Raw genomic sequence first — 25784 nt, forward strand, 5'->3', positions numbered from 1 at the left:
CTATCATTAATTACTCACCCTAATGTCGTTCCAAAGACAGCAATGCAAATGAATTGTTCCCAGACCCAGAAATAACGACTTTATTCAACAATTCTTCTCCTTTGCGTGACCCTAGGGTGCCATAATGGAGAGTATAATAATGTATAATAATGAATTTCATGGTGCATGTGTGTTCACCATCAGCATCACCACGCGCATACGTGAATGTGGTACTCTCAATGGAAGGCGTGATAGCATAATGGTGACTGTAAAATATGTATTTTAAAAGTATGGAAATGACATATTTTGAGTTCTGATATTTTGATATATTGATATTTTTATATGGCATATCGTTACTGTGCTACACTGGGGAAACACCACCCCCTGGGAAAAAAACATTTGAAAAGAGCTGTTCTATTGGGGGTCGACAACTCATTTATTCAAACGATCTGTTTAGAGCGAATCTCCAGTGAACTCACTTCACAAGTAAGAACCAGGAGATCTTGTAAGTGCACGCTAGTTACTAGTGTTGAATTTTAGGATTAATTATGTAACTGAAAATCATATTTAGGTAAAAAAAACTGGCCATTGTTTGTGAATTAAATCTGCTGTAAAGGGTGATCTGTTTAAAATGCTTGAATTGAGACACATCAATATCAGAGTCTCTATGTTTTAGGTCAAAAAACGAAACATTAAAATAACAGATTAAATAAAATAACTCATGAACATTCATATTCCACGCTGCTGTAACATTAGCAGTTTAATTAAAATGCTATGCATTTAGTCCTGCGTGACATCTGTTTTTATATTGTTTATCAACAGTATTATTTTTATATTGTTTGGATCAACTAGCCGAGTAGACAGATATGAATGTTTATTCATAACCATACTGAAAATAAGTAAATATTGTTAGCTGGTGCTAACTGTCTAGCTAACAAGCTAGTTGAGATCATTTTTAGATATAAAGTCCAAATATTTTTATTTAACTACCTAGTACATCTGAGGGGAAAAGAAAGCATGTGATCTTGACAACATGGTAACTACAGTAATTATCAAAGTAGGAAGTGATGCCCCCTGGGGGCATTTGGCCAGGGGTGTTTTTACACCACAGACAAGGTTTGAGAGGAGAAAAATTATTATGAAAATATAATTATATTTTCCTTAAAATGCTCTTTCCTTATTTTCATGTTTGTGACGTTATGCAAAACAACAAGCTTTAAAACAATTTTTTTCCCTCAGGTACATCGCAGTGTAAGTTTCACAGTGAATATTACTACATCATTCTCATCAAAATAGTCCATATCAACAACAAAAATGTATTTTTACTCCATATAATGGTTATTTCGGGAAAATCCTAGGTATTTAGGTAATTAAAATTGCAAAGTAAATCTATCAGTATTTTTTTTACTTAAGTACATAAAAAATCGTGTGCTTTTGTACTTTCACTCAAGTAAAATTGAAAAAGAAGCACTTTTACTGGACTACTTTTTTTTATTATACGTATCTGTACTTTCACTCAAGTACTTGATTTGTGTACTTCATCCACCACTGATTTTACTGCAAAATAAAAACTTACCATTACAATTATAGACTGATAATTTCTTTGTCAGCGGGCAAACATACAAAATCAGCAGGGGCATTAGGGTTTCTTTCTGAACCAGGGATAATTTACTACATCAGTGGTTTTCAAACCGGTCCTGGAACATTTTGTATGTCTCCCTCATCTAACACACCTGATTCAGCTCATCAGCTCGTTAGTAGAGGCTGCCCAGCATGAATTGGGTGTCTGATAAAGGAGACATACAAAATGTGCAGGGTGGGGGTGCTTCCAGGTCCGGTTTGAAAACCACTGTACTACATGAACAGGGCTTTCAGCTTTAGAGGAATTTGGTGCATGCGTACCTTTGATGACACTCCAGTATAGGTGTAACGACACAGATTATGCATAATAATATGTAACACAGTTATATATGTTCTATAATTAATTATAAAGTACTATCATTATAATTTTATTTTACCTCACAAATCTTAAAACCAACATTTTCTTATCCGACATTTATTGAACCAACTCTTTACGGCATTTAGGAACCAGCCTAATCTGAGTAAGCAAGTTTTTAGTTAATCGACTGAGAGTTCATGGTATATGTGATAATGAGTTGTAACAATCAGTCAAATCAGTGTTACAAAAGTTTAAATGGGGTCAGATGTTACTGTGACAGAAGTTAAGTCTTAAAAGAATGACACATAAAACAGAAGTGAGCAGTTCAAAACAGTGTATTTACTACCTTCACAACAAAACCCTAAAACAGTCCATAAGAGTCCTAGTGTGGATAATAATGTCATAATCCAAATCCATGAATTTGTGTCTAGAAGGTCCACAAAATGGCAACTCCTCAAACCAGATTAGTGGCTGTTGCATTTAGTGTCTGTCAGTTTGTATTTATACAGGTGCATTTCCTGCTTCCTGTCATGTGCGTTATCACATGCCAACTATCCATTTTTGAGGAAAGCATTTCAGAATTTTTCTCCATATAATGGACTTCATTGATTTTGAACTTCCAAAATGTAGTTTAAATGCAGCTTCAAAGGGCTCTGAACAATCCCAGTTGAGGAAGAAGGGTCTTATCTAGCGAAACAATCTGTCATTTTTTTCGAAAAATAAAAATTTGTATACTTTTTATGCACAAAAGCTTGTGTAGCACAGGCTCTGGGATGCGTGTCCATGACACTACGATTCACTTCTAAGTTCATCGTCTGTGTACTCCGGCTCAAAAAGGTGGACTATGATGAAAAATTCCATCTCATTTTCTCCTACAACTTCAGAATCGTCTGACATCGTTGTACCTTTTTGTTTGTAAACAGCGTTTGACTTTCTTAGTCTTTGCGTGTTCCCTTTGTAAACACTGGGTCTGTAGTTCCGCTTTAATGCCATAATAAAATATTGAAATAAAATGTTACTTTTTACCAAATCAAATATTAACAGGTGGGATTATACACAGTTTCAGTTGAACCTGCATTTGAATTTCAAATTAAAACATTTACAATTTAAATTTAAACAGCATTAGCACATGGGTGATAAAAACACAGCATTTAATGCCTTAAAGAAATTATGTATCAGGGCCATCAGGAACATAAAACATTAAAAATGTGCTATCAGAATTTAATGTGGTGTGATACTATAAGAGGCACATTTTATAGTTAGATATTATATATAGTTATATAAATAGTTATATGTTGAATATTTAGCTAATCCTGACAGTAGAACATAGACTTCTCCAATCACAGGCCATTTAAACTGAAGGTCATCATATCATTTTACTGACTTGATTAAAAATGTCATATTTTCAATAGTCAAATTCCTCAAACACATCCATGCAATCTTTAAGCATATTCTTTTTGAGAAAATCAATATAATGCAGCCAATGATTGCATCCTAGAAACATAAATTACTAGTTCCCAAGTTGTTTTGTCACATGACAGAAACAAAACACATGAATGACCTGTCAATTTTTTTTTTTTAATTAATGGAAGGAAGGAAGGGAAGGAAAGGACGTGACGTGACGTGACGTGACGTGTGGCCAAGTATGGTGACCCATACTCAGAATTTGCACTCTGCATTTAACCCATCCAAGTGCACATGCAGTAGTGAACACACACACACACACACAGAGCAGTTGGGGGTTCGGCGCCTTGCTCAAGGGACTCGACTCAGTCGTGGTATTGAAGGTGGAGAGAGTGCTGATTATTCACTCTCCCCCACCTTCAATCCCTGCCGGACTTGGGACTCAAACTCGCAACCTTTCGGTTACAAGCCCAACTCATTTAGAATTCATAATTTTTCGTGTAAGGACTTGCTCCTGAGACACCAGTTTCTTCCTAGGAAATGGTGATAGAATGCAACACCTTCCTGACAACACCTTTAAATGCTTAAAGTTATTATCAATTAATAAAGAGCGATTCACTGAGTAGTACAACAGCTTGTCACTGGGGCAGTACCCTTAGTGGGACACCTTTGTACCTTCTTTACCCCTGAAGGATGCCTATTAGTACCAGACTAGTAATGTATACCCTTAATATGTTGTCTAAGTTTGCACTCTTGAACTTGTATACAATACACAGTCTTGTGAAAAAAAAATGTCCAAAGAGAATACACAACTGAAATCAACATAAAACCATAAAATGCTATAATCAGATTCAGTGTAAGTCTGTGAAAAGTTTCCTTTTAGTTTCCATTACATTTATCTATTTCTAATGTCCACATATATTAACAAATGCTTTAAAGACACTCTAGCTACTGAAAGCTTACAAATGCCACCCATTCTTTTCATGGCAATACAATTTGTTTAACAAATCTTCTTGTTAAGCTATGGCCTCTTCTTTGCATACAGCATCTATCTATGAATATCACTTTTTTTGGGAAGAGCTGAGCAGCTGACCTGGCCCTTCATTCTGAAATAATAACAGGTTCCTTGTTAGACACTGAAGTAGTGATTAATTAATTATGTACTTACTATGTGACACTAATATGCATTAATCCATGCTTAGCTAATGGACAGATAATCACAAGTTAATGTAAATCTTATGAAGAACTAAGCCATTTATTAATGATTACTGCATCTGCAACAAATGAACATTCTATGTGATTCATAGATTAAGTAGTCAATAAATTGTTTTTAGTTAAATGTGTCATAATGTATTAATTCCCAAATAACATACAGTATTAACTAATAGTATAAATTCATGTGTTAATTACCACAATGGGTCAAAGGCATGTATTTCAACTTCCAGTCATCTGCATTAATTAATTATTAGCTAAAGATTTACAAAGGTATCATTATGTTATGACTTTACTTGTTGAGGCAAATGACTAATTCAAAATCCTTAATCACAATGACATATTACTTAACAATTATTTAATAGTCATGTGCCTCAAAAAGTAAAGTCATAACTGAAGTCATACATGATTAGTTAATATAATGTTATTAGGACATTAATACATTATTACACATTTAAAGGAGAACTCCATTTCCAGAACAACAATTTACAAATAATTTACTCACCCCCTTGTCATCCAAGATGTTCATGTCTTTCTGTCTTCAGTCGTTAAGAAATTATGTTTTTGGAGGAAAGCATTTCAGGATTTTTCATTGGTGCCCAGATTTTAACTTCCAAAATGTAGTTTAAATGCAGCTTCTAAATGATCCCAGCCGAGGAAGAAGGGTCTTGTCTAGCTTTTTTTGCAAAATAAAAATTTTTATATTTTTAAGCACAAAAGCTCGTGTAGCACAGGCTCTGAGATGTACGTCCACGATGCTACGAATTATTAAAGGGTCGTTCTTCAACGTTTCTTTCATTTTGAACGAATCTTTAATGTGACTCAGGAAGAACGAGTCATCTCAGGGAGTGATTCGTTCAGTCGTGCATGCACAACATCCTATTAGGTTCTGTACTGGAATTAGTTCACCTGTTACGAGTCTTCAGGTTTTTCGAGTCATTCGTTCATCTTAGGGGGCTGTCACGTGATGAACGAAAACAGTTGCTAGTACAGTTCAAGTAATGTCTTTTTAAGGTTTAAAACTGTTTTTGTTTTTCAGTCTTATTTACCTTACCTTGATCTTCAAACATTTATATGCTGTTTTCATCTTCAGCTTTTGTTATAGTCTTTTTTTGGTTGTCCATGTAGTAAAACGACTGGCAAGCAACAGTTCGAGCTATTTGTTGTTAGCAATACGGACCAGGTCTCTGTAAATCCTTCCAGAACTCCACTTGGTCTCTCATGCTATGTGTCGTCGTGGCTATGAGTTTCGAATAGCGGCAGCGGTTGTATTGCACAGGGAAGACATTAAACAGGCCTCCATTAGGTGGATTGGTTAGAGGAAGTCCTAAATGTTTCATACATAAACCTATGTACACATCCTCTATGTAAACTGGTTTGACATGTTGGGCTGCTTCAATAAGTTTCTCTGGCAGATCTAGAGTGAAAACGTATCCCAAGCCCAGGGCATAGGGTGGATATAACGGTGGGCTGTAAACGGTTTTTGGAAGATACCATTTAGATCTGGGGTCTCTCAATACCATCGCATTCCTAGCCACAAGTCCAGTCATATAGTTCTGCTTTGGTGCAGACCGAAGCATATCCACTAAATTTTTCACATTGAGAAACATATCAGCATCAACTTTCATTGCGAAGGGGGCATTCTGACAGTAAACAGACAGCCATTCTAGCATTACCATTGTCTTAATGGTGAGATTGTAGTAACTGTCCCAGAAATCACTTTGTATAAGGTCATGATACTTCTCACTTTCCTGCAGCAAATTTTGTTGAAGCGTTTCTCTATCTTCTGAAGTGGGTAGAGCCAACAGAAATAATATGCTCACAGTCTTTTTCCCAACCAACCTCTCCGATCCCCAAGTCGAACGAACGGTGTCCCGGGCAGCTGTATTGCTTGGAGCTACTGGTACCATTAATATCACAAAAGGGTTTTCCTTCTGGCACTTCTCTGGTTCATTCAAAACTAAATTGTACTTGTATGGGTAAGCCACATAATATGGTTCCGGGGGTTTCCAGCGTTCTGCAGAAGTCACTGCTCTATTTAGCGAAGCGTTAGTTGTTTGAGCAGCTAATTTCTCTGGAAGAGATAATCCAACTGCTATAGCCCAGGATGTTGACTTTTCATTAGGGATGATGTAGTAGCACAGGAGCAGGACCAGGAAAACCGTCAATATGACATATGAGCGAAGAGATCTGCATGGACTATTTGACTGGCCTTTACTAAAAAGAAAAAAAATATTTGACCTCTCTTTCGGCATGTCATGTATTGATGCATTCATCTAAATAAACTTGTGTTATCATTAATACACACAGTGATGTTGCACACTATGATAAAGGTACTACAGTTCCAATGAAAGCATCAAAAGTCTTGTGTTATATTTAATGCTTTGCAACTTATGCACAAGGTGGGTAGAAGCAAACTGGTCTTATCTAAATCTGTATGCTACTTCTGAAAAGATTATGAAAATATGTTATGCCTTTACAGTTTTAATATACAGATTAAACAGAAGCATTGGTACTTTACCTTTGTTTTTTACAGTCTTCCTCCATATTTCCACTGTGAGTAGAATTTCATATCAAGCACCGTATCTTCCATGCCATGACAAACTCACACGGTAAGTGAGAAACACAAGGTGAGCCAAACCTTTTTTTATCCCTTTTGCATAACTAGTTCCACCCCTCTACTGCATCAGAACAAGGAAACAAAATGGTCCATTATGATATATATGAAGCCAGTCACTGATTTTCCAGTAAGTTAGTATAGTAAAGAGGTTATGATTATGAAAGCAGAATAAAATGGAATAAATTGCACTGCCTAGTAGTGCTATGTGTATGGACATGGTAAAAACGCAACGTCTCTCTCCAGGGGTGTCATTTGTGACTCTGAGGACAACACCTTGGTTACACTGAAAGCATTATCATCTCAGGGTATTGTATTATGCACTCTCAGAAAAAAAGGTACAGTTCTGTCGCTGGGGTGGAGGTACAAAAGTGACTTACCTACTCCTAAACAGTACATATTAGTACCTTAAAGGTACATTTTAGTACTTTAAAAGTACATATTTTTACCTTTTCACTTTGAACCTTAGGGTGCCGGCCCAGCAACAGAACTACCTTTTTTTCTGACAGTGTGATTATCAAAGATAAAACACAGATGTGCTTATCTGCCATTGGTCTTTCAAAAAACACACCTTTCGTGTGTTTACATATACACACCCTGACAAAAGTCTTGTCACCTATCCAAGTTGTAAGAACAACAAATAATAACTTGACTTCTAGTTGATCATTTGGAATCAGAAGTGGCTTATATGAAAGACAAAGGCCTCTAGATTACGCTTATTTTACCAAAATAAAATCTTATCATGCCTTGATTTTTTAATTATTTAATTAGGACAGAAAGGTCAGACTTTGCTTAGACAAAAGTCTTGTCACTTAACAGAAATTATGTACAGTACAGAACATAAAGTTATGGTGCAGTGGAAAATGAATTAATATTGTGTATAACTCCCATGAGCTTGGAGGACTGCATCCATACGTCTCGGCAATGACTCAAATAACTTATTAATAAAGTCATCTGGAATGGCAAAGAAAGCATTCTTGCAGGACTCCCAGAGTTCATCAAGATTCTTTGGTTTCATCTTCAGTCCCTCCTCCTTCATCTTACCCCAGACATGTTCATGTCTGGTGACTGGGCTGGCCAATCCTGGAGCACCTTGACCTTCTTTGCTTTCAGGAACTTTGATGTGGAGGCTGAAGTATGAGAAGGAGCGCCACCCTGCTGAAAAATTTGCCCTCTCCTGTGGTTTGGAATGTAATGGGCAGCAAGAATGTCTTGATACCACAGGCAGTTGATGTTGCCATCCACTCTGCAGATCTCTCGCACGCCTCCATACTAAATGTAACCCCAAGCCATGATTTTTCCTCCACCGAACTTGACTGTTTTCTGTGTGAATGTTAGGTCCATACGGGTTCCAATAGGTCTTCTGCAGTATTTGCGACGATTGGGATGCAGTTCAATAGATGATTCATCAGAAAAATCAACCTTCTGCCACTTTTCCACAGTCCATCCTTTTTACGATTTTTTAGTTGTCTTCTGTTTAATGCTGGTTTCTGAGCACTAATTCGGCCATTGAGACCACTGCGTGAGAGAATTCGACAGACTGTTCTTGTCGATACAGGGGTTTCTGGTGAACAGTTGTTATGTAGCGCTGCTGCAGTTGAAAAAGGGCTGGCCCTGGACTGTCGAACCAACAAACGGTCCTCTCGAACAGTTGGTCTGCATGACCTGGGTATGTCATGAACTTCACCAGTTTCTTCAAATCTTTTTCTTATCCTCTCCACTTGACTTTTAGATACATTAAAGATGTCTGCCACCTCAGCAGGAGACTTGGTCTTCAGGCTCTTGATGATCAGCACTTTGGTCTGTGGTTGAATCTTTGGCATGCTGTCAGGTCAGGATGTGTCGGGGTTCTTCTTCTACACACCTGGGAATGTGTTAATTACAGTATTTGTCTAATCTGTGATTGGTTGATTCCTTTAAAGATGTGACAAGACTTTTGTCTAAGCAAAGTCTGACCTTTCTGTCCTAATTAAATAATTAAAAACCACGACATGATAAGATTTTATTTTGGTAAAATAAGCGTAACCTAGAGGCCTTTGCCTTTCATATAAGCCACTTCTGATTCCGAATGATCAACTAGAAGTCAAGTTATTATTTGCTGTTCCTACAACTTGGATAGGCGACAAGACTTTTGTCAGGGTGTGTATATTTTATTACAGATCATATTACTGTAGCGTATTGTGTTCATCATGTATCTTACCAGCTTACCACAGACAGTTGAATGCTGCATGGGTGACTCACAAACCTTTTTTTCACAGAATCGTTGAACAAAACAAACAACCTATTATAGGTGAAAACAGAAAATGAAAAAAGTGTGTTAAACAGGTTTAAGTTGGAATTGTGCCGGTTAGCTTCATCTGTATTCTGTATAACCAGTTTCGTTACTGGTTAATTTAGAAGTTACTGTTTTTGTTTTCAGTGAATTTCTAGCTTTTCAAGTACTGGGCCAAAGGCACCCAACAAAGGCACCCAACAAAAAGTGTGCCCATATTTTGACACTGTTTTATAATACTGAATATATGAACATGTAAATTGTCTTAACCTTAAGTACAGAGTGTGCTGCTCATTTCACACGGCTTCATTACTGGCAAATGAACAATAAAAGACATTTCTGAGTTTGTCTCACACAACAGAAAAAAAATGCAATGTGTCAACAATAAGGAAACCAAAAATAGTCAGCAGCCAGCTACTAGCTACAGTAGCTAGTCTAACTACTGAAAAAATACAGATTTCAGATTTCAGTCCAATACTGATATGCCATTGAATGGCTAATTTTACACGTATTCTGTGTATTTTCAAGATACAAAATAGTGTATTTGATACACTATTATTTTGATACACTGTCATTCATTGTCTACAGCAGGGGTGCCCAACCCTGTTCCTGGAGATCGACTGCAGAGTTTAGTTCCAACCCTAATCAAATACACCTGTCTGTAATTATCAAGCGCTCCTTGAGATCCTAATTAGCTGGTTCAGGTGTGTTTGGTCAGGGTTAAAGCTGAACTCTGCAGGAAAGTCGATCTCCAGAACCAGGGTTGAGCACCTCTGGTCTACAGTCTGAGATGCTAGGATAGACTCCAGCATCCCTGTGACCTACAGGACAAGTACTTTGGAAAAAAAAAATATAAATGAAGGTATTTTGTACTTTTACTTTTAATGCATTTTCAAAAAAAAAAAAAAAAAAAAAAAAAAAAAGGCATACTTATTAGGTAATAAGGTAGTAACATCGGTACGATTTAATGATAAACAAATATCATTTTCCAGCTTGAAACTTTTTAAATAAAGATTGAATGCTTGAAAGAGTAATACAAATTCTAAATATTGGATAAATCAGTTCAGGATAAAGTTTATAGATGAAGGGTTTTTTCTAGGCAAATAAAGAAAATAACAATAATGATACAGTATACAGTGCAACAGCAAAAATATACTGTTTATATTCATTAAATAAAAACGATATAGATTTGTGTGTGTGACTCAGCGACTCTCCCTACCGCCCTCTTTTGGCCAGCTGCCACTGATCATAACAAAAATACTAGACTACTTTGTATGTTATTATGTGGCTTGAGAAAGGTAACATACCTCATTGTACAATTAAAGAAAAGTCTGCTCTAATGTCATTAGCACAGGCGGAGCGTGTGTAAGGCTGGGAAAGGCTTAGCCTTAGGGGCAAAAATTGTCACTAAATTGGACAAAAATGCCCCTGCACAAACAAATTAAATCTATTAAATCGTCTGTTGCTGACAAAGAGAAAATTAATATAAAGTGTCGACTGCGGCAATCTTAAATTAAGATCTAATTCTTTTTAGCCATTTAAAAAAATGTGTTGTGTGTTATAACCAATCACACACGATTCTGTTGCGCTTAGGAATACAATGGCCAATCAGAGGCGTTCAGATGAGTTCATTCATTTTACAGTGTAGACAACTTCAGTGATTATAACGATAATCGTTCACCCTCCGCCTATGGTCATTAGAATATGCTCAAAGATTTTTTTAAATCCCTTGAATGTTCTAAAACATAAGCATTGTGATTTACTACTATTCACATTCATGAATTCATATTGTAGTTTATTTCTTTTTTCTTTCATTATATATTGTACCAGGGACTTTAAGTATGCCTAAACAGCTGTAGTGCTGTCAAATCGATTAATCGCAATTAATCACATCCAAAATATGGATGTATTTACATAATATATGTGTGGGCACTGTGTATATTTATATGTATATATAAATACAAACAAATACATTCTTTTTTTAATGAAATATTTACATATGATTTATATTATATATAAATATATATTACAAATGTGTTACTGTGCCCCTATGTCCATCATCTGCCCTTCTTGCTACACTTATTTCGAAAGCGAAAATGAAACCGAAAAAAAAAACAGAGCACATAAGAAAGTGATTGCACACTTTTGACTTTGGAAGTGAAACTGAAACAAACAAACAAACAAAAAAAACAGCGCCCATAAGAAAGTGACTGCACACTTTCGAGGGTCACAAATTGCATGCTTCCCACCCGAAACACCTGAAGTATATAGATAGATAGATAAATATATATAGATATATACACACACACACATACAGTACACACACATATTTTGTAAACACAAACTTTTATATTGGATGCAATTAATCGCGATTAATCGTTCTGACAGCACTACCAAATTTGCTTATTTGCTAAAATTAAATAGTGTGTCCTTAAAGTAGATACTAACCTTTTCCCAAAAAATATTGCATATAATTGGTGCCAATAATTTGGCTTATCAAGTTTAGCTTCATCTTATGTTTTTGGGAATATAGATTAATAAATTATTCAAACCAAAAATATGAAAAGGTTAAGAGTATAAATTCAAATTCTTTGATTTATCATTCAAGATAATGTGTTGTGGCCTGAATGAATCATTTGAATCACAGTATAAATGTATGAAAAGGAACAATAATCCTAAATACAGACACATTTCTATGTTTAAGGGTAAAAGATATGCAATATGCAAGATATCAATATAAACAAAAACACATACATTTTAACCAATCTAATTTTAATGGTAGAGATAATTATTTATATCACAGAAATCTCATTCCAACAGATTCAAATCACATGTAGAAAATAAGAAATCCAACAAAGTTTGAAGAGACATGCAAATAATAGATCAGAAGTCATTGCAGCATGCATCTGGCTGACTGGCAGTTGTGCCATTGCCCTTGTGTAGACTATTACTGTTAGTGCTGTCCCAAGCAAAAGAGCGCCTCTCCAGCACCCTCTGGGCGTCCTCTTTAGCATTTGCATCCAAGATGGCTACTCGCTCTTCTTTACTAATCATTTCCTGTTCACGCTTCAGCTCGTGATATGAGCGAGAAAACACATGAAAGATAGATGTAGCTGGAAAAGCCATGATAAGAATACCACTCAGTATACTGCTAAAGGCAACAACCTGGCCAGGTATACTGTGTGGTACCATGTCACCGTAGCCAACTGTCGTCATGGATATGATAGCCCACCAATAGGAAGCAGGAATGCTGCTGAAGCTGTGGGGCCCAGTGGGCTTGTCCTTTGTGAATTCTTTCTCTGCCAAATGTACGAGAGGTGAGAAAAGAGCTACAGCCACGCAGAGGAAGAGAAGCAGGAGTCCAAATTCTCGCATACTCCGTTGTATCGTAAGTCCCAGCGTCTGAAGGCCCAGCGAGTGTCGTGCCAGTCGCATCACATACAAGATGCGCAGGGCACGCATGACTCGCAGAATTAAACCCAGCTTATCTAAATATCCACGACCAGCGCCACTGTTAAGCTCGGATTCTTCAGATTCATCTTTGCCGTCAACGACTAAAGAAATGTAATATGGGAGAATGGCTATGACATCTATGATATTAAGTGGATTTCGAACAAACTGTAGTTTGCTTTGAGCCTGCAGGAAGCGCAGCAAAAACTCCATGGAGAACCAGGCCACGCACACCGTCTCCACTATGAATATGTTGCGACATTTTTCGGAGCATTCACCCTGTAAAACAACAATAATTAAAAAATCAGGTAAATGTTTAAATTTAACACTACTTACTAACGTATAGTCTACAAAATCTGTAAAAAAAAAAAAAAAAAAAAAAAGTAACTAGACATTGACATTTTTGCTTTACGCGAGACACTGCAGGTGAACAGGGCAAAAAAATTAACTAATAGTTATCGCCTTACCCAGTTGATTGACTGCACTGATAATTGCAAACATTTTTTATATTACAAGTTTTCTAAAATGTTAAGTCTAAATATGCAACTGAGGCATTATTTAATGAAATATGTGCTAATGTGCGTACATTTCTAGTACAAAAATCTGAACATTGAATGAAGTCAGAAAACAATATATATTCTCACAATACTGGGGGGGAATAAAATCTTTTATATAATCAAGCAAATCATATATGAACAAATCCCTCTGTAAAAAACTTAAGGATATAGATAGGAATAAAAACGTAAAGTTTGGTGTGTGTAAGTGCTACTGAACTAGAGATTTATGGCTCAGTGTAGGAGGAAAACCTCATTTTGAGAAAACGGCCTTTAAAAATACACTGCCAGAAAAAAAGGTACAGTTCTGATGCTGGGGCAGTACCCTAAGGTACAAAGTGAAAAGGTACAAATATGTACTTTTTAAGTACCTTTAAGGTATCAATACGTACCTTTAAGGTACCAATATGTACTTTCAAAGTACTAAAATGTACCTTTAAGGTACTAATATGTACTGTTTAGGGGTAGGTAAGGTACAAAGATGTACCTTTTCACTGTTGTACCTTAGGGTACCGCCCCAGCAACAGAACTGTACCTTTTTTTTTCTGAGAGTGTATGTATTTTTAGTTGAAATCTATTGACACAAATAGATAAAGTGGTATAAAATAAACACTTAACAGCACCCTTTGAATGTCTTAAAGGAAATATGTAGTGAAAACCAAATGTCTTCAGATACAGATTCAAAAGTTTTTGAAAGTGGAGTGGGGGTGAAGTTACTGAGATAAAGGATGTAGTATTTGACTGGCCTCAAACAATCGGCCCTCATGAGGCAGCTTGATGACATTTCAAGAGTTCTCTGTGTGACAGCTCACATTGGATGGTTTTAATTTTTTTTTCTTAGCCTGTCTACGTGATAGTAGTAATTTTCAATACTATTTAGGGCAAACAGGGTGGAGAGTATGCACATTGGGATGCATGGTTAGTTTTTTATCTCTTAGATATATACATTGATCTGCCCATTTTGTATGTCTTCCTCATTTAACACAGCTGATTCAGATTGTCAGCTTGCTAGAAGAGAGTTCAATTAACTAAACTGATTGTGTCAAATAGGGGAGATATACGAAATATGCAGAGCAGTGGGTGTCCAAGATCAGGGTTGAGAACCACTGATGTAAACAAACTGTAATTTTCAAAGCTCAAAATCCCTTTCAGCAGTTCAATAAAACTTCGTAATGCACCTTTAACACATTGAATGTCGTCCAATTATCATCTAAAAATGATTATTTTGCCCCTTTAATCCAATTTTGTTTAAAAATGACTTTTGGTGGCCACTGACTTAAAGAGAGGTTAACTGTTGTGAATTGAGTTGTGGGTCCCCAGGTCCAGGACTAAAAACCACTGTAGTAAAGCACACTGAATTCCCTGTTGAAAAAAAAACAGTATATGCTGGTTAGATATGTTTTTAATCATGGCTGCTGGTTTGAGCTGGTTTAAGCTGCTTCTTTGCTGGTCATGAGCTAGTTTAAGCTGGAACTTAGCTGGTCATATGCTGGTCCTAAGTAACTCCCTTCTGCTCATCTTAAACCAGCTAAGAACCAGCCTAAACCAGCTCAAACCAGCAGCCATGCTTCAAATCATACCTAACCAGCATATGCTGTTTTTTCAACAGGGCTGTAGTATTATACACAGTATGCTGTGTTTGTATAATGCACATTTTGGCAATTGTAGGTCGTTCTGTCAGGGTGCCGGTCTGCTCGGCTCAGGGTTTGTTTGTGTTGCGTCTATTGTCTGGATCACACGGCTGACACATGGTGGTTGTGACACATCACGTGACTCACACCTGTTTTAATTCATTAGTCTCTCCATTACATTTCTTTCCTGTTTTCTGTCTTGTGCCAGATCGAATCTCCCAGACCTGGCTCTTGTCTGTGCTGACTGTTATCTTGTCTTGTTGTAACAGTCCTAGTCTTCTTTTGTTTTTCCACCCATTATCTAGATTGGAGATTTGGTTTATTTCTTTATTCTGCTTTATTTCCCCTTTTTTGTTTTTTGTTCTTTTTTTTTTTTTTTTTTGAGCTCCTGACTGTTTTAGTTTTTTTTTCTTTAACAGTTCCACTGTCTGTTCTGGCTGCTGGATCCCTTCCTCCAGGCTCTAGCGCCCTGCCCTCCTGGCTCCCCTCTTCTTCCTGTTCCATTCATCCAGCTCTTCTTTAGATCGTCTATTTGCCCGCCAGCACAGAGGACTCCAGCCACCACTGCCAGGTTCCTCCCTGCATGCTCCAGGTTTCACTCTCTCTGTCCCCTGTCATCGCCATTCTATGTTCCCTGGTCTCATCTTATCTCATAGCTCCAGCACCCCCCAGTGGTCTAATATAAAACAACCACATGCTTGGATAAAATTTCTCCTGACTCCTTTCCTAACTGTGGACTCCCTATTTATTCCTGTAATCCTGTTTTTGTATGCTTTCTGTAATTACTATTATCTCTGTAACTAATTCCTTTTGTTTTACCATCCTGACAGCTCAATCCAGCCAGGATGGGATTAGTATAGTTCACAGATACTTTCAGAGAGGAACAGGCCATATCCTCTCAAGTTGCTAAAATTAACCATCCAAGTCACCAAGACCGTATTCACTCCGTAGCAGCTGCCTGCACTTCTCCTCATGTTCTTGCCCAGGTTGCTCCAGAACCCAGAGTGGCAACACCACCTCCTTATGATGGGGTTCCTAAGTCATGTCAACCATTCCTCTTTCAGCGTTCCATCACATTTGCCCTGCAACCCATGAGCTTTGCTACCGCAGCAGCGAAGCTGCTAGTCGGGCTAGTCGTGTTTCCACTCTCACTTCCGGGGGCTTCCTCGGGCCAGCGGCCAGGGATTTTTGGCCAGCTCAGGCTTGAGGAGTGGTTGTGAACAAAGACTGAGTTTCTCTGCATCTTGAGAACGTCAGCGCCATGGATTGTTTCATACAGTAAACAGCAGCCTATAACATCAGCATTAAAGACTTAAAATAATTTTGGCTCAAAACTCAGCAGACAGCAGCGAGTGTTTGAAATAACTTCTGTTTGAGATCCAGTGTGGATTATGATCACCATACAAGGCAGAAATATTTATGAGCAATGCAAAAGACTATGCAAGTTGGCCATTACCATAGTAAACATGATAAATATGACCGGTTGAAGTAATTAGACAAATCATATAGGCTATCACAATTGTGTATTTATTTAGTAACATATTTTTTTCTATCAGTAAGTCTCTTCTCTTTATACTTTGTGCTTTATATATATTGTCTAATGTTCATATTTAGCTCCATGTATATCATAAAATATTATATCCATATTAAAAATCAATTAATCAAAATCAAATAATACACATTCATAATCATTACTTTTGGTGATAGTTACTTTGCAGCAAGCATTTTAGGTTGAAATGCAAGGCTTTACTCACTGGGAGAGCCAGAAAGTAGGCAACTTCTAGGAGAAGCAAGCACCTTACTATGCCATGTTTGAGCTCTTTTATCAGGAGATGATCAAGGTTAGCCAGCTTGTGAGATTGAGGAAGGGGGAGCTGCTAGTCACTGATGTTTCTATTCAGTTCCATGGTGGTCCTCTGTGGTTGGAATGAGGCGGCTTTATGGGATGTCTTCAGGGAGCAGCACAATCCAGAATTAGATTGTTAACTTTGTTTGATTACCTGGTGGAGCTGACAGGAAGCAACCTACACCATCAACGCATCATGGCACTCTTCTTGACAAAACCCACCTGTCCTGTTTCTGAAGCAGTGGCTGTTCATCCAGAGCCTTTCCCTGAAGTGGCGTCCATGCAGGTGGGATAACAGATCTCCTCTCAGGCACTCTTTACCCTCTCTTGGTGCTAGAAAGTCTGTGGATAAGTACATATGGTGGCTGCCCTCATCTGTTTTTTCCATTGTCCTGCAGGTGTGTGGTTCTTTTTTGTGGGGAAGACAGATGGTTCTTGCACCCCAGAATCAATAATCGCGGACATAATAATATCACAATTAAGAATCGGTACCACCTGCCATTAATGTCCTCATCCCTCGAGGTGCTGCAGGAAGTGTGCGTCTTCACAAAGCATTGTTGGACAAAGCAGCCACCACACAGTCCATATATAGTTGCTGCAAGACAGCTGCTGTCCTGCAGCATTTAGCTCCAACCCCCAAAAAAACCTCACCTGTCTATAGCCTTAGTGATCCTGAAGACACTAAGAAGTGCATATTCCAAGTCACACAACTGTCCCCTTAACTACCTTCACTCAAGAACCTTTCAGGTGGTCGGAGCAGGCACAAGGAGCTTTTTATTAAAATTCAATGAAGGAGTTGTCTGATTCCTTAACCCAAGTATGTCTGTGGACAGAGGGTATGGCTTTCCATTAAGGAACCTGCCCCTTAAGGTGCTGGCACGCAAGCTGGAACCCAGGTTCTTAGGGCCATACAGCATTAACAAAGTCTTGGGTCCAACGGTTAGTCAGCATTTATATTCCTTCTTGCTTTGCTGAGTTAACCTGGCTCTTGTTGATAAGCCTATTATCTAATTTGGAAATTAACTTCTTTACTTTTAGATTTATTTTCCCCTGTTCTACTAGACTCTCCTTTTTGAGTTTCTGTCTAGCTACTGTACTGGACTGTAACAACTATGTGCTTGGCTGGAATCTCTCCTGACTGCAGTCTCCCAATTTTCTCTGTGATCCTGTCTTTGTGTGCTTTTGAAATATAGTAAATAAGTGTTATTTCTGAAAATCAGAAATAACCTTTTACCACCCTGACTCAAACCTTGCATGCAGCATACAATATATAATACCAATCAAAAGTTTAGGCTCATATATGTATCAACAATTGGTCAAAAATCCCTGTTAGTTGCCAATTAAGCTTTCTATTGCCAATAAATGCTGTTGTTTCTAGCTTTCTCTCCAGCAAAGAAGCCTGATGTATGGTAGGGGAGCGTGGGGCACAATCTAACGCAGGTTTAGTTGTAACACACATGGTTTAAATATTTCCACACATTAGCATAACTAAATTTACGTTATTTCCTATTTTCCATAGCAAAACTATATATAGGAAAAAAGTGCACCAAAATTCGAAAGCCTTTCGATGATATTGCTGAATATTTATTTTACCATAGTAAAGTAAATTTCTGGCTCAAGTAAATTTTTCATCTCAGTTTTTAGTATTCAATATAAAATGAGAAAAATGTGCTATTATTTTAATCTCCACTCTGTTATTTATCAGTTTAGACAGTTTTGAGGTAAATAACACTAAACATATACACTGTAATTATGAAACAAAGCGACATATTAGTACTAGACAAGTGTGAAACTAATGTGGATAAAAAATTATACTCTGAACCCCACGTGGAGTTACACAAACTGAGAAAAAAGTATTCAAAAAGTGTTAGGTTGTGCCCTGCGCTTCCCTATCATGTTATTTGGAGCATAGCCCTTTTGTTGAAACTACTGTAAAAATTGTTAATTCTTAAATTATCAGCTTTTTAAAGGAGAAGTCCACTTCCAGAACAAAAAAATTAGAGATAATGTACTCACCCCCTTGTCATCCAAGATGTTCATGTCTCTTTCTTCAGCCGTAAAGAAATTATGTTTTTTGAGTTAAACATTTCAGGATTTTTCTCCATATTGTCACATAGTCACCTGTCTCACCAGCCACAATCACTCGTTTCCAGTCACCCGCCTTCTAATTGGACACACCTGATATCACTTACCTGCACCACATATAAGCACATGCACTCCAATGTTCCCTGTACTTCGAGCTCCATCCTCACCAGTTTGCCAACGATCGAGCGAGGGTCGCCTTTATCATCTCTCTCCTTGCTGGAAGAGCCCTGCAATGGGCTGACGCTTTGTGGAATTCGGAAAGTCCTTTAATCTACTCGTTATCAGGCTTCACAAAGCATTTTAAGGAAATTTTCAGCCAGGCTACCACTGAAATTTCAGTGCATGACGAACTCCTCAGATTACGGCAAGCCAATTTAACAATCCATGACTACACTCTTCGCTTCCGCACCCTCGCGGCCAGTAGAGGGTGGAATGAAACCGCCCTCCTCGCTGCTTTCCGGCGATGACTTAACCCGCTCCTTCGTCAGCACATGGCTATCTATGAGGATTCGGTCGGCTTGGAGAATTTCCTGCAGAAGGCTTCCCATATCTCTCAACACACAACCGCTTGCCATATGGAACTTCCACCCACTGCCGCCGCCTCTCCCGAGCCTGCTCCTCCAGTACCAGAGCCTATGATCATGGAGAATTACCATCTGTCCCGTGCCGAGCGAGCACGTCGAGTCGCCAACAGCCTCTGCCTATACTGCAGCTCCCAAGATCACCTTCTGCGCCCAGCGGTGAGTACTGTCACTATCACTCCTTCTGTTTCTCATGTTCCATATATTGATGCACTACTCACCCATAATTCTACATCCTTCCCAGTTAAAGTCCTGGTGGTCTTTGGCACCTCAGGAAACTTCATGTCATCTCGCACTCCCCAATGGCTCCATATACCCCAGCACGGAAAACAATCTACCAGATTACAAATATTCAAGGAAAACCGCTGGGTAAGGGGCTGGTGCGCAACCGCACACCAGAGCTCGTACTGGACATCGGATGTCTCTATTCGGAGAGGATTCCTCTCTTGGTGCTGGAGGAGGCAAATGTGGATATCGTCCTGGGACGCCCTTGGCTCACAAGGCACGATCCGCTCATCGACTGGAGGTCTGGAGAGATCTGTAAATGGAGTCCCCGGTGTTACCAAGAGTGTCTGAAGGAATTACCCAAACCAGTCATCGCTACTACTCACCTGCCAATCTGTTCCACCTCTGTTGAAAGCCACAACTCCTCACAAACTCTCTCCATTCCTCCCGAATACCAGGTGTTCCAGGACGTCTTCAGTAAGGTCGCTGCCACCCATCTTTCACCTCACCGACCATGGGACTGTGCCATAGACCTGCTGCCTGGAGGCAAACTGCCTAAAGGAAGAGTCTATCCATTATCGATCCTGGAGAGAGCCACCATGGAGGAGTACATTCAGGAGGCGTTACAACAGGGGTTCATCCGTCCGTCCACCTCACCCGCAGCGTCAAGCTTCTTCTTCATAGCCAAGAAGGATGGGGGTCTGAGGCCCTGCATCGATTACTGAGCCCTCAACGAACAGACGGTAAAGTTTGCCTACCCACTTCCTCTGGTCCCGGCCGCTCTGGAGGAGCTACGAGGCGCCCGCATCTTCAGCAAATTGGATCTCCGGAGTGCCTACAATCTAATCCGTATCCGCAGGGGTGACGAATGGAAGACCGCCTTCATTACACCTACCGGCCACTATGAGTACCGGGTGATGCCCTACGGCCTGTCCAATAGTCCGTCAGTTTTAAAAACTGAATGAAATATTCCCGGGACATGCTCCATCAATTTGTAAGCATCTACATTGACGATATTCTCATCTACTCACCATCACTCCAGGATCATCGCCACCATGTCACCCAGGTACTCCAGTGTCTCCGGGAACACCACCTCTACCTGAAAGTCAACGTCACTTCCCATTTGTTGCGGTCGCACGCTTAGAGTTTGAGCTCCGTCAAGTTGATTTCTTATTGTTTATTTTTCAATCTAAAATCAATTTTATACACCATTTCTGTTTCTTATAACGTGTGAATATACCCCCTGTTGTATTTTACAACTAAAACATCCGGATTGCTTTGTTATCGCTAGTTTTGTTTGAGCTTATAGCCCGTTAGCAGCACCAGCGTGGTTGCCGCTAATCCTGCTTCCATCGTTTACACACATTACCATTGTTTACTCACTGTTACTTGCTTTAATGGCGAATTTGTGTCCACCTTTGAGTGCAGGTGAGGACACGTTCAAGCTGCACTCGTTGCAGCTCGAGCTGGAGGCCGTGGAGAAGCAGATTCAGGAGCTGTTGAGGAGGCAGACCGAGCTGAGAGAGCGGAGAGCCACTCTGGAATCCTCCCGGGTAAGTATACAGCGCGATACTAACACTCTGACCACCTCTACTCCGTGCGCTTCTCTGCACAGGTCCCGTGCACCCTGGACGCGATCTTCCCAGATGTCCCCTCCACCGCCTCCGGTCTTCGAGATCTCCACCCGGAACCGCTTTGCTCCCCTCCGCGAGACGGAACGCGACGCTGTGATCGTCGGAGACTCCATTGTCCGGTACGTCCGTGCTACTTTAGCTAAGGGTAAAGTCCACACCCACTGTTTTCCTGGTGCTCGCGTTCTCGATGTTTCTGCGCAGATACCCGCAATCCTGAAGGACGGCGAGAGCGTCGGGGCGCTCGTCCTGCACGCGGGGGTGAACGACATCAAGCTGCGGCAGACGAAGGTTCTGAAGAGGGACTTCAGCAGCCTGATCGAGACGGTTCGCAGCACGTCGCCCGCGACGAGGATCGTCGTGTCAGGACCGCTTCCCACGTATTGACGTGGGCACGAAAGGTTCAGTAGACTTCTTGCTCTAAATGAATGGTTATTGACATGGTGTAAAGAACAGAAACTGCTCTTTGTTAATAATTGGAATCTTTTCTGGGAACGTCCTAGGCTTTTCCATGCTGATGGCCTGCACCCCAGCAGAGTCGGAGCGGAACTGCTGTCGGACAACATCTCCAGGACGCTACGCTTGAGCATCTTCGTGCTTCCGGTTGAGTGAACGCTGTGCGAATTGTTTGCCGCTGCTCTCCGGTCTTATTGTTTTGTTTGTTAATTTGTTTATTTTATTGTTTTAGTTTATTACGATCTGTTTTTAAACTGTTTTCAACTTGATGATAACCAAGAATTTTGTCTTCGGGTTGAGTTCCCCCTCGATCGGTGCAATTTGAAATTCAAGCAGTCTGCAACCGAAGGCTAAAGCTAACTTGGGAATCTTTCTCCGTTGTCGCCGTCGGAGTGGTGCCAACACTGGGCATGGTGACTTGGACGTCCTTTGGATTAATATACTACCTTTTGGGTGTCGGCAACTCGGTGCTGAAATTCATCGGAGTTTCTGCTGCTGAATTTTTCTCGGATTCCTGCTACACCTGGGCTGCATCCTGGATTACTGGTCGGGTCTTCTGAGCATTGTCTAATATTTTGCCAGAGGTTACGTTTCGCCGCTGATCTTTCAACGATCTCCCTGGATTTGCCTGAAGTGAGTGTCTATTCCATGGGACTTTCACTATGAATTTGAATTCTGCCTGCTGTCTACTTTTGACTGTTCTTCGAATCATCGTCACTTGGAATAGTGAACGACAATTCGCTATTTTCTCATCTCTTATGACAACTGCGACTATGGCATTTACATATACGTCCCGTGAACTAATTCGACTGAATGATCGGTCAGTTATGCTGCCATCAGACATTTATCTACGATGCTCTGATTTGGGGGTTCTTCGTCGACCACGATATATACCTGACAATATTCCTGTAATTTTGTCCTATGAGCGGCGTTTGCGACAACGTTGTTTATCCCTGCGCAGGGCGAACTTGAATCTCCTTCGCTCGCTATCAGAGGCGTCCCAGCATGACTTCTTATTGCAAGAGCCTAATCAGCTTGAGATTAAAATGGCTTTGATAAATGCAAGATCAATATTGAACAAAACATTTTTATTGAATGACTTCTTTTTAACCAACAACTTGGACTTCTTATTCATTACTGAAACCTGGCTCACGGCAGATGACCTAAGCACTCTTTCTGAACTTTCCCCTGTGTACTGTAACTATTTTAGTTGCCCAAGAACTTCTAGTCGGGGTGGAGGAGTTGCTGTTATTTTTAAGGACACCTTTAAATGCAAACCTCTGCCTGCTGAGGCTTACTCTAGCTTTGAGGTACTCCTCTGCTTTGTGTTTTGATATACAGACCTCCAAAAGCAAACAATGTTTTTATAAAGGAGTTTTCAGATTTCTTATCAGATGTGGTCCCATGTGCCGATAATTTCTTGATTCTTGGTGATTTTAACATACATCTGTGTTGTCCTTCGAGACCCATTTTTCAAGAGATTTTGTACAACTTTTGGACTCTTTTAATCTTTTTCAACATGTCTCAGGTCCCACTCACAAGCTGGGTCATACTCTTGATCTTGTATTATCATCAGGTTTCTCTGTTAATAACGTAACTGTTAGTGAAACTGGATTGTCTGACCACTGGCCGGTTTTGTTTGACAGTGTGATTGCTTTTTCTAGCCCTGCAAACCAGTCTTCTACCTACCTTTCTCGATCTATTAATTCCTTTACTGCCTCGCAGTTTACTGAAGCTTTTGCAGTGTTGCCTTCTCACAGTAGTGCCCTGATAGCACAGCATACAAATGCTGATAAGTTGGTTAACAGTTTCAACTCCTCTTGCTTAGATATCTTAAATGTAGTTGCTCCTCTCAGACCCAAAAAGACAAAATCAGAAAAGCAGCCATGGTTTAATAACAGCATTAAAGCTTTAAGAAAAGATTGCAGAAGGGCAGAAAGAAGATGGAAAAAGGATAAATTGCAAATTTCATATCAATTACTTCATATCAATTACTGAATATTTGCAGAGCACCTTGTCTACTTTTCAGGAAGCCGTTTCTCTAGAACGGGCAAAGTACCTTTCTGATGTAATTTCAAAAAATTCTCATTGTCCAAAGATTTTGTTTTCTACATTAAATTCTGTGTTAAACCCCTCTAGATCAACAGGCCTAGATCCTAGCTTGGAGTTATGTGAGAAGTTTTGCAACTTCTTCATTAATAAGATTGCTTCTATTAGGGTGCAGATTTCTTGTAATGTATCCCAGAAGCCTCACTATGAATATACTAGCTCCTCTGTGTTTCCAAACTTTCAAGCCATTTCACTTTCTGAGTTGACAGACACTATTTTAAATATGAAATCAACTACTTGCTCTCGTGATGTTATTCCTACAAAGCTGTTGAAGGATGTCTTGCCAGCTGTTTTGCCCAGCTTACTCTCTATTATTAATAGCTCTGTACAGACAGGCACTGTTCCTTCTTGCCTTAAACATGCCGTGGTCCAGCCTTTGCTCAAAAAACAAATCTTGATCCCACTGATTTAAATAATTATAGGCCAATTTCAAAACTGCCTTTTCTGCACAAAGTTTTGGAAAAGGTTGTATTAAACCAGATTTCCCCTTACCTAATTTCAAATAATATTTTGGATCCCTTTCAGTCTGGTTTTAGAGCAAAACATAGTACCGAGTCTGCTCTTCTAAGAGTAGTAAATGATCTCTTGTTATTTACAGACTCTGGTAACTGCACTATTCTTCTACTACTGGACCTGAGTGCGGCTTTCGATACAGTAGATGACCATATTTTGTTAAAAAGATTACATTCTGAGGTTGGCATTTGTGGTACTGCATTAGACTGGTTTGTATCGTATCTCACAAATAGGAGTTTTTCGGTGGAAATTGGTGAATTTTCATCTAACTCAGTTCCCATCACTTGTGGGGTACCTCAGGGTTCTATCCTAGGTCCAATTTTATTCTCCCTGTACTTGCTCCCGCTTCGTCATATATTTGAGTCTCATCAAGTTTCATACCACATTTATGCTGATGATACTCAGCTTTATTTACCTCTAAAATCAGGTTCTGATTCACTGTCCTCCTTATTGGCTTGCTTAGAGGACATCAAGAATTGGATGGCAATTAATTTCCTACAGTTGAATCAAAAAAAGACTGAAGCTATCTTGTTTGGCCCTTCTCATCAGTTACATAATTTGAGACTTTCACTGTGCCCCTTTGAAGAAAACTTATGTGATAAAGTTAAAAATCTGGGAGTCATTTTTGATCCAGAACTCAAATTTGACAAACAAATAAACTCTGTAGTTAGAGCCAGTTTCATGCAGCTTAAGGGGCTTCGCAAGCTCAAAAGTTTTCTTAGTTTTAAAGACTTAGAAGTTGTTATTCACGCTTTCATTTCAACTAGGCTGGACTATTGCAACGCTCTTTATGCTGGAATCAACCAGTTTTCATTATCGCGGCTACAGTTAGTACAGAATGCTGCTGCTTGTTTTCTGACAGGGGTAAAAAAGAGGGAGCACATCACCCCTGTGTTAGCTTCACTCCACTGGTTACCTGTAAAGTTTAGAATTGATTTTAAAGTTTTAGTTTTTGTTTTTAAAGCATTTCATGGTCTTGCCCCTACGTACATTTCAGATCTCCTTCATTGCTATTCCCCTGTGAGAACGCTTAGATCATCCTCCCAGTTGTTATTGACTGTCCCAAAATCTCGGTTAAAATCTAAAGGGAACAGGGCTTTTTCGGTTCATGGTCCTATGCTCTGGAATTCTTTGCCCTTATCTATCTTTGTTGTCTTGTGATGTTTGCATTACTTATTTATTTTTCAATGATTTTATATTCCATCTAGTTGATTTTTGGTTGTGCAGCACCTTGGTCAGCACTCGTTGCTTTTAAGGTGCTATATAAATAAGTTGACTTT

At 39.3% G+C, this 25784-nt stretch overlaps 2 protein-coding genes across 5 annotated transcripts in view; both read right to left on the bottom strand.

The window, feature by feature from the left end:
- Positions 1-18: 18 nt before the first annotated feature.
- On the bottom strand, positions 19-7135 carry LOC127168532 (beta-1,3-galactosyltransferase 2). 3 transcript variants are annotated; one of them, XM_051115476.1, is made up of 3 exons: positions 7056-7135; positions 5589-6751; positions 19-111 (listed from the first exon to the last, which is right to left on the bottom strand). In XM_051115476.1, the coding sequence occupies exons 1-2, from the start codon at positions 7079-7081 to the stop codon at positions 5701-5703; spliced, it is 1077 nt and encodes a 358-aa protein (XP_050971433.1). In that variant the 5' UTR covers positions 7082-7135; the 3' UTR covers positions 19-111; positions 5589-5700. The 3 variants fall into 3 exon arrangements, with proteins under 3 accessions (XP_050971433.1, XP_050971431.1, XP_050971432.1); XM_051115474.1 differs by having other exon boundaries at positions 5040-6751; XM_051115475.1 differs by lacking the exon at positions 19-111 and adding an exon at positions 2297-4428 and having other exon boundaries at positions 5040-6751.
- A 5060-nt stretch (positions 7136-12195) lies between these two features.
- Positions 12196-25784, bottom strand: part of kcng4b (potassium voltage-gated channel, subfamily G, member 4b) — a 28110-nt gene continuing 14521 nt past the window's right edge. For both annotated transcript variants that reach the window (XM_051113892.1, XM_051113893.1), the window contains exon 3: positions 12196-13152. In XM_051113892.1, the coding sequence (XP_050969849.1) occupies positions 12307-13152 (846 nt within the window). In that variant the 3' untranslated portion in view covers positions 12196-12306. The remainder of the gene's footprint in view (positions 13153-25784) is intronic.

This window comes from Labeo rohita, chromosome 7 (genome assembly GCF_022985175.1).
Source record: "Labeo rohita strain BAU-BD-2019 chromosome 7, IGBB_LRoh.1.0, whole genome shotgun sequence".
In the NCBI taxonomy this organism is placed as follows: Eukaryota; Metazoa; Chordata; class Actinopteri; order Cypriniformes; family Cyprinidae; genus Labeo; species Labeo rohita.